General features: G+C 58.5%; 1 protein-coding gene across 1 annotated transcript; it reads right to left on the bottom strand.

The window, feature by feature from the left end:
- Positions 1 to 529: 529 nt before the first annotated feature.
- LOC144723702 (uncharacterized) lies at positions 530 to 4,840 on the bottom strand. Its single transcript, XM_078602629.1, has one exon. The coding sequence runs from the start codon at positions 4,555 to 4,557 to the stop codon at positions 598 to 600; it is 3,960 nt and encodes a 1,319-aa protein (XP_078458755.1). The 5' UTR covers positions 4,558 to 4,840; the 3' UTR covers positions 530 to 597.
- Between the last annotated feature and the right edge of the window lie 4,085 nt (positions 4,841 to 8,925).

The raw sequence follows: 8,925 nt of genomic DNA, 5'->3' as shown, positions 1-8,925 counted from the left end.
TGAGTTTCCCCGCTAGGGTCTGATTCATGCGCTCTACCATACCGTTCGCTTGGGGGTGGTATGCTCTGGTTCGGTCCTTCTGGATTCCGAATTCTCGGCACAGTGCCTGGAACAGCTCGGCCTCGAACTCACTACCCTGGTCGGTGAGGACTCGTTCTGGGATCCCGTGCTTCAGTACGTAATGTTCCACGAATGCCCGGGCCACCACCAAGGCCGTTTTATCAGGGATGGCCACTGCCACGGGGTAGCGGGTGAAATACTCTACTGCGACTAGGATATACCGGTTGCCTCGATGGGATCGCGGGAATGGCCCCTGTAGATCGATCCCGACCAGCTGATTCGTGCAGCTGATGCGGAACGGCCTTAGGGGTACCTGGTATCGTGCCGGTTTCGGCCCGCACTGCTGACAGGCGCGGCAGCCCTGTACCCAGGCCGCCACGTCTTGTGCCAATTTGGGCCAGAGATACTGGCGACGCAGGGTCTCTCGAGTGCGTCGTTCCCCATCGTGGCCCCCGAGTGGGTGGTCATGCACCAGCCGTAGCAGCTGGGGTCGCACCTGGGCAGGAACACAGATGCACCCCGGCTGGCCGGCCTCGGTTAACTCCCGTTCACTCCGTTCTGCACACACAACCGTGCATACAAACCGCTCCAGGGTCCTGGTAGGGCGCTCTTTTCCTCCCGCAGTGCCGCCTCCACTGCTGCCAGATCGGGATCTCGCTGCTGGGTCTGTCTCAGCTGCTCGTCGTTCAGGCCCGGGAAGGCGCAGCCGACGTCCTCCTGGATCTGTCCGATCGGGTCCCGAGCCGCGGGTCCCGCGCTTGCCGGGCGGTCGACGGGATCCTCGGTGCCACCTGTGAGGCTCTCTGTGGCGCACACTGCACTCTCTCTCGCTGGGGTGGGGTCAGTGGCCGCGGCCTCTCGGGGGTCCGTTGCCTGCCGGCAGCGTCCCCCCGTGAAACACGGGCAGGCCTCCTCCGCCCTTGTCTCGGCGTACACCGTGGGCCGCCTCGACAAGGCGTCCGCGTTTGCATGCGTCCGGCCAGCCCGATACTCGATTTGCAGGTTGTACTCCGGCAACTGCGCCAACCACCGGGCAATCTGCCCCCGTGGCTCCTTGAATGTAAGAAGGAACTGCAGAGCATAATGGTCAGTGCGTACGCGACATTTCCTGCCGTACAAATACGGCCGGAACTGCTTACATGCGAAAATCACGGCGTACAACTCTTGGCGGGTCACGCAATAGTTCAGCTCGGCCCCACTCAAGGTCCGGCTGGCGTACGCGATGACTCGTTCCGTCCCATCCTGTACCTGTGACAACACCGCGCCCAGCCCGCTGCTGCAGGCGTCGGTGTCCAAAATAAAATTGGTGGTAAAATCGGGGAAAGCGAGGGTGGGGGCGTGGGTGAGGTGGTCTTTGAGAGTGGTGAAGGCCGTCTGGCAGGCCCCCGTCCACTGATAGGGGTGCTTAGGGGAGGTGAGTTGGGTGAGGGGGCGTGCAATCTCGCTGAATCCCTTTACAAATCGACGATAATAGGTGGCGAGCCCTAAAAATGATCGGATCTCCGTCAGATTCCTTGGCCGTGGCCACTCCACTATGGCGCGTACCTTCTCCGGATCGGTGTGCACGCCTGCCTCGCTGACGCGGTGCCCGAGGTACCCCACCTCGCGTTGTGCGATGTAACACTTACGTGGCTTGAGCTTGAGATGAGCCGCTCGCAGTCGCTGGAATACCTCCCGTAACCTGGACCAATGCTCAGACAAAGATCTACTGAGCACTATCACATCGTCCAAGTAAATCAGGCACTGTTCCCATTGCAAGCCCCGCATCACCAACTCCATCAGCCGCTGGAACGTCACGGGCGCATTGGTGAGTCCGAACGGGAGTACTCGAAACTCGAATAGCCCCATCGGGGTGGTGAATGCGGTTTTCGGCCGATCCTCCTCCGCCATCTCCACCTGCCAGTACCCGGACGCGAGATCGAGGGTGGAAAAATATCGCACTCCGGCGAGGCTGTCGAAGGTGTCGTCGATGCGGGGTATGGGGAAGGCATCGCCGAGCGTGACTGCATTCAGTTTACGGTAATCGACGCAGAACCGGGTTGACCCATCCTTTTTCGTTATTAGTACCACTGGGGCTGACCAGGGGCTCGCCGAGGGCTGAATTATGTTATCGCGAAGCATGTCCCCAACTGCCTCACTGATTTGGGCGCGTTCGGGTGCGCCCACTCGGTACGCAGGGAGTTTGATGGGTTGGGCTGCACCGGTGTCAATTTGGTGCTTAACAAGGTCGGTCCGACCCACGTCCGAGTCGTGTTCACTGAATACGTCGGCATACTCCCGCAGTAACACGCGCAGCCGATCGGCCTCTCCCTTAGGTAAATCCGCCCATGGTACATGTAACGCGTCGAGCAGGGGAATGACCTCGGCTCGGGGAGTCGGGCCGACTCGCCAGGCCAGGTCCTGGTCACCCTCAGGACGACCGGGGTCCTCAGCCCAGAGTGCGAACACCGAGTTGTTAGAGTGGCGTGCGTGCAGGGGGTGTACGGTGGCTATCGGGGTGCGCCGTCGCAGTATCGCTGGGGTACTGTGGGGGTTAAACATCTGCATAAACAATCGGTCCCCATCTGCGTTTACCAACGTGGCGGATCCAACGACCCCATACCGTTTTGCCAACTCCGGGTGAGGAGTTAGCATTACCTCTCCTGATGGTCGGAGCGCGGGGTCGGTGGGGGATGTTGCCACCGGCACCAGCATCTCGGTGAGCGGCCCGATGGTGACTGCCGTCGCCAGGATAGCGGCCACAGGTGCGAAGCGGGGGCGCGTTGGTTCTCGTCCCAGGAACGGTATCCGCTCGCCGTTGCTCTCCATGGTGGCGCATCGCTGGCGGGGTTGCACGTTGAGTCCCAGCTGTTCTAAGAGGTCGGTACCTGCGATACACTCGTGACACAACGCACTCGACACGTAGAACTCCTGGGTGCACACCTGGCTGCCTATGCGGACCTCTAGGGTGGCTCTCCCCAGCAGCCCCATTCCGGCTCCGCTCGCCGTGTGCAGCGCGCGGTCCGGTGCCTGCAGGTGACGCACGTCGACCCCGATCGTGCTGCAGTGCGCTGCGCTCACGAGCGAGGCCACCGCCCCCGTGTCCAGCAGGATTCGGGTACGCACTCCATTTACCTCCCCTTCCACCAGCGACGTGGCCCCCGTGATTCCCGCCACCAGCTCCCGCAGCCAGTCGCCAGGAGTCGCCGAGTTCCTTGGTGTCGTGGCTGGAATCTGTGTGGAAATCGCTCGCTCGCCATTATCATTACAGCTGGTTTCATCCCCCGGTGGTCCCCTCTCTAGGGGGACCTTAGTGTTTGACCTATGCATCTGCCTCGCACGCGCAGGCTGAGGGCAGTCCCTCCTGAGATGCCCTCGCCGGTCGCACACATAACACGTCCGGGGAGGGGTGGCGGCTCCGTAGTGGGCCCCCTGCCCGCTCCCTCTCCCTGTACGCAGTTGTTCTAACTCGGACTCTAATTGGGATACCTTCCCGGCCAGCCCCCCTACTGTGGAGTGTAGTTCACCCATCTCAAACTGGATGGTCTTCACATTTTTATTCGCTTCCTCGCGTACTTGGGTTACCTTACCGTCCATTCGGTCTACCCGGCCAGCAATATCTCCCATGCCGGTCTGTAACCTGGCTACCCACCCCGGGATCGTCTCGCGGGGTCTCTGGGGCTCTCTTGCCCGTCTCCTTATGGGGTTGGCGGGCTCCTCCTCATCCTCCTCCTCGTCAGGGATGAGGCTCGCCACGGTGCACTCTTGTCCCGACCCTCGGAGCTGCGCGCGTTCGCTGGAGAGCTCCTCACACTCCAGTGCTTGCTCGACTAGGGTATCGAAGGGGAGGCCTGCGCTACCCCTTTTGGGCTGCCACCATGCGGTGCGAGCTAGGTACCTGAGTAGCTTGTCTGCAGCTAGCGCGTCAATGACCTCCTTCGCGAACTCTGGGCGGGCGATCCGGGTTAGTGATCGCACGTCCTCGGCGTAGTCTCGGAAGTCCTCGCCAGGTTGGCGTCGGCGCGCCTCTAAGGCCGTCTTTGCCTGTATCGCGTTGCGCGTGCCGAAACGCCGATCTAATCTACACATTAGTTCCTCTAGTTGGGTTTGCGCGCTTTCGGGTAGTGCCTCTACAAAGTCGGCTGCCTGCCCCTCCAGGTTCAACGTAAGATGTCGTAACGCCTGCGCGTCCGACCAGCCATTAAGCTCTTTAGCACCTATGATATTGCGGGAAAACGCTTTCCATGTAGGGGTCCCCTGGCCGGTGAACACATGCCTTACCTTTGCGTGGAGTAACGCGCTACCTTCCCGTGAAGATGTGAGGGTTCGTACGACTTCTGACACCAATATGTTGGGGCCGCTGGTCCCCGACGTCCTTCCCTGCTCCGTACCTATGGCAGGGGCTCTGCCGTTCGTCGACCCCTCGCTACTCTGCGAGCCGCTGCTGCCATCGCTGGGCTCATCGCCCGACGACTCCCCTCGCTGGTCCGTCCCTCCGCGAGCTCGTGTGAGAGGCATAGCTCGCCGCACGCTCTCGTTCACCTGCAAACGCTGCGTTGCCTCTCCATAAATCACGCGCTATTAAACGGGGGTCAGGGGTCGGAGGGCGAATGACGCTGCCCTCACACTGCGCGAGTCCCTGCGGCGATAGACGGAGCGGAGACCTGCGGATGCACCGACCCCTTCCCCCACAAGCGCACACACCTGCACACACGCGACACCCACTCGTGCGCCGCTCTACGCAGCGCTCACTCACATGGTGAACCACTGTGTACACACGCGCACCCACACGTTCACACTGCTCGTCAAGATCACGCGAGGCCACGCTTCGCTATTAATGATTTATTATTTGCTACCTGCGAATTGATGTTAAATCAGTTTGAGTCGACGAGGCTGGCCTATTCTACCACCCCTGAATCTATTCTCTATTTATCGGCTATGATCCTACTTTTACCTCCTTACTCACCGTTAAGTGTCCACGGCGGTCCGCTGATCCTTGTGCTAACAGCGTACCTCGGTGCGTCGCACGGACGTCCGGGTCGCTGGCTGGAGCTGCGTCTGGTCGCCTGGCGCTGGAGTAAGACCCCGATCTCTCCTTTGCCCCCCTTTTTATCCTCCCTACATCAAAGGGATGCGGCTCCGCGCCGGACGGCGGCCCTCAGCTTTTCCTTAACAATGGGCTCGCGTCCTCTAGCACGCGCACCGCGGTTCCGGGCGCCTGTGATATGCTAATCAATGTGCGGCGTTGCGCGGCGTAAATTCTAATTAATCCCTTTCCCTCCCTAACAATGGTGCCTGCACGCTCAAGCGTAATTATCCCAACCATCCGTGACTATGCGCAAGAGCCCCTGCGGTCCCACTACTCATGCTGTCCCGTCCCTCCCCTGCTTGCCCCGTCGACACGTGGGTGGTGTGTGTGGGGGATGCGCTTCAACCGCGGTTTGCCGAATGCCCCTCGCCGCGGCCATGCCATCTTAAGGCAGGGCGCAGCGCCGCGGTGCAACGTAGCGTCGGGGGAGGCCGTCCAATTCCCTGATCGCCGGAAACCGTGAGAGTAAATCCCGATAAGGGTTTCTCGGATAAAAACCGGTCGATCAGGTGACCTTCCCTTCCAGCTCTATGGGGGGGGGGGGGGGGAAATGCGTGCGGGTGTGTTCATGTGAGGTGAGGTGAGGGGGACGAGGGGTTGGCTCCGTTGCTTGGTGGTGGCGAGGTCGGGGGTGGGGCGCCTGCCGAACGGCTTTGTGGCGGCGGCATCACAGGAATGCTGCCTATGACCCCAAGAACACCATTCCCACCGTCAAACATGTAGGTGGAAACAATATGCTTTGGGGGTGTTTTTCTGCTAAGGGGACAGGTCAACTTCACCGCATCAAAGGGGCGATGGACGGGGCCATGTACCCTCAAATCTTGGGTGAGAACCTCCTTCCCTCAGCCAGGGCATTGAAAATGGGTCGTGGATGGGTATTCCAGCATGACAATGACCCAAAACACACGGCCAAGGCAACAATGGAGTGGCTCAAGAAGAAGCACATTAAGGTCCTGGAGTGGCCTAGCCAGCCTCATGACCTTAATCCCATATAAAATCTGTGGAGGGAGCTGAAGGTTCGAGTTGCCAAACGTCAGCCTCGAAACCTTAATGACTTGGAGAAGATCTGCAAAGAGGAGTGGGACAAAATCCCTCCTGAGATGTGTGCAAACCTGGTGGCCAACTACAAGAAGCGTCTGACCTCTGTGATTGCCAGCAAGGGTTTTGCCACCAAGTACTAAGTCATGTTTTGCAGAGGGGTCAAGAACTTATTTCCCTCATTAAAATGCAAATCAATTTATAACATTTTTGACTTGCGTTTTTCTGGAATTTTTTGTTGTTATTCTGTCTCTCACTGTTCAAATAAACCTACCATTAAAATTATAGACTGATCATTTCTATGTCAGTGGGCAAACGTACAAAATCAGCAGGGGATCAAATACTTGTTTCCCTCACTGTAAATGATTACAAGCTATCAATTCCGGTTCAGTGATTCTGCACTTGCTCTATTACTATAGTACGATACTGCCTTCAACTTTTATGAACGACTGAGTGTTTAGGGTTAGCGATTTGTATTATCTGGCTGTATAGCAATTTAAAAATACAATTACTTTACTATGCAAGTTGACAATATGTGTTTTAACTTTATTTCGGGCCCCTTTATAACATATGCTGCAGGCCCCACACGAGCTTCATCCGGCACTGGCTGAGCCCATCCTCCTTCTAACCAGCACTTCCCCCATCATCTCATGGTCATCGTTAATATTAAAGGTACGTAAAGTTTATATTTGAATGTTATTGTGTAATGTACTGTATTTTATTCGGTGTTTAGTTAATAAACAGGCAAGTTAGTTAAGTTATGACGAGTCTGACTGTGGCCGTGGTTCCCCTAACCCCTATATCCAATGGATCCTCTGTACTTCACCAACCGCGGATTTGCTTACCGCGGCATTTTCCAGGAGCCTAACCCCCGCGGTTGACGAGGGATTGCTGTACTGGAGTTAAAAGTAAACACGTTTGTTAAATCGGGCAAGGTTATTCTGAGAGCTTAGCGGGGGCGTGGGGAAAAGAGACGATGGGAGGAAATCAAAAGTGGAGCAGTGCTCGGAGGAGAAGCGGGAAGACAAGTGTTGTGACCTGCGCAGTTGAAAGTTTATAACCAGCGGATTGTCATTTGCTTTGTAGACGAGACAAGGCACGATCCCTCGCAGGCCACGCTGTGAAGCTGTGGTCCTTTCCGTGGGCGTCTTGGGAGGTGACGAGGGGGGCCGCTTCGATTTTGCGGTGCATGTGTAGTGGTGGTGTTGACGTGCGCCGACAGTGATGGATTACGGGGCGGCGCGGGGTGCGGGGTTGGGCACGCATGTGGGCGTGGTGTGGACGCGCGCGCCGGTAGGGAGTGAGTACGGGGCGGCGCGGCGTAGGGGATTGTGCGCGCTGACACGAGGTGAGAAAAGGGGATCGTGGGCAGCGCGCAGTGATTGGTCAAAAGGGATGGGTGCTCTCAGCGACGTCCGCAGGATGGGCATAAAAGAGGACGCGCGGGAGCACTCGTGGTTGTTGTTAACCAGTTGAAGATTGAAGACGGAGTTGAAGAAGTAGTGCCCTGAGACCCCTAGTCCCGCTGTCCTTGTCGGGACCGGGGCCCTGTGTGGCTCGGAGGCGAGACTGTGGGACCCGTGGTCCGACGCCCATGTGGGTCGGGACTGTGGGACCCAGAGTCGAGACGGACATCCCGGCTGGGGGTGTTCCGAGAGGCTACGGGGCGTAAGAGCCCGTGTTGGTGTAGCCAGGAGAACCGTGTGGGTTAGGCTGGTGTTAGCCACCCGTGTAACCAAGTGGGTGTTGGTCACCCGAGTAACTATAGCTGGTGTTAGTCACCCGTGTAACTATAGTTGGTGAAATAAAAGAGTGTGCTACCCGTGAAGTCGTCTCCCGCCGAGTTACTACATTACAACTGGCGTCAGAAGTAAACCTGTCTTCAAAGAAAAGAATGGATACTAGGAAGACTGCCCGTACCCACGAGCGAGATCGGGAAGACGACGACGTACCGGAGACACAAACCTCGGAACGAGAGGACGAGGAGTTGCCGCCGATGCAGCACTTCGCGGCGATGGCCGACGCTCCGCTTGCCTCCGACACCAGCCTACAGGACGCACACTCCCGCCTGGCGGAGTTGCTGCTCGCCGCCGCTGCAATTTTGGCGGACATCACCGTTTCAGCGGGCGGAGGGACGGCTGCGGGGTTGGAGGAGGGAGCGCGGCTGGAGGGATCCCGCCAGAAGGCGCTTCGCGCCAAAAGTTTTGAATTTGGCGCCGTTTTTGAGGGTCCGCTTTCGGTTGGCGGGAAGCGCGGACACCACGTGGGCGGAGATCTCCTCTCAGCGCAGCCCGCGTCATCGGCGCGCGCCAGAGCTCTCCATCATGCGCCTGCAGACGGAGCCGACATTTTCTATAACCACAGCGGAGCACGGGAAAATCATTCCTCGGAGGCCGACGACCGGGTCTTCCAGCAACGATTGCCCGCGCTGACGGCGTTCAAGGCGGACGGGGGCGACTGGGGAGCCTTTCAACGAAGGTTCCTCGCACATCAAGAAATGTCGGGGTGGTTCGACACCACTGCCCTACGCGCGCTGCCAGCGACACTCGACGACGACGCGCTTGCAGCCTTCACATCTGCCCCAAGGTCGTCTCGCTCAACGCTCCAGACCGCGCTACATTTAATGGCCAAGGTGTTCGGCCCGCCCTCGACCTGTCGCCACCATTTCTACGAACGGCGCAAGGTGGTTGGAGAAACAACGCTCGCCTATCGCACGGCGCTGCTCGCCCTGGCGGACGCAGCTTTTCCCCGCATGGACA

The sequence above is a fragment of the Lampetra planeri genome, chromosome 18 (genome assembly GCF_965212315.1).
Source record: "Lampetra planeri chromosome 18, kcLamPlan1.2.h2, whole genome shotgun sequence".
Taxonomy (NCBI): Eukaryota; Metazoa; Chordata; class Hyperoartia; order Petromyzontiformes; family Petromyzontidae; genus Lampetra; species Lampetra planeri.
This window is presented reverse-complemented; position numbering and strand designations above follow the sequence as displayed.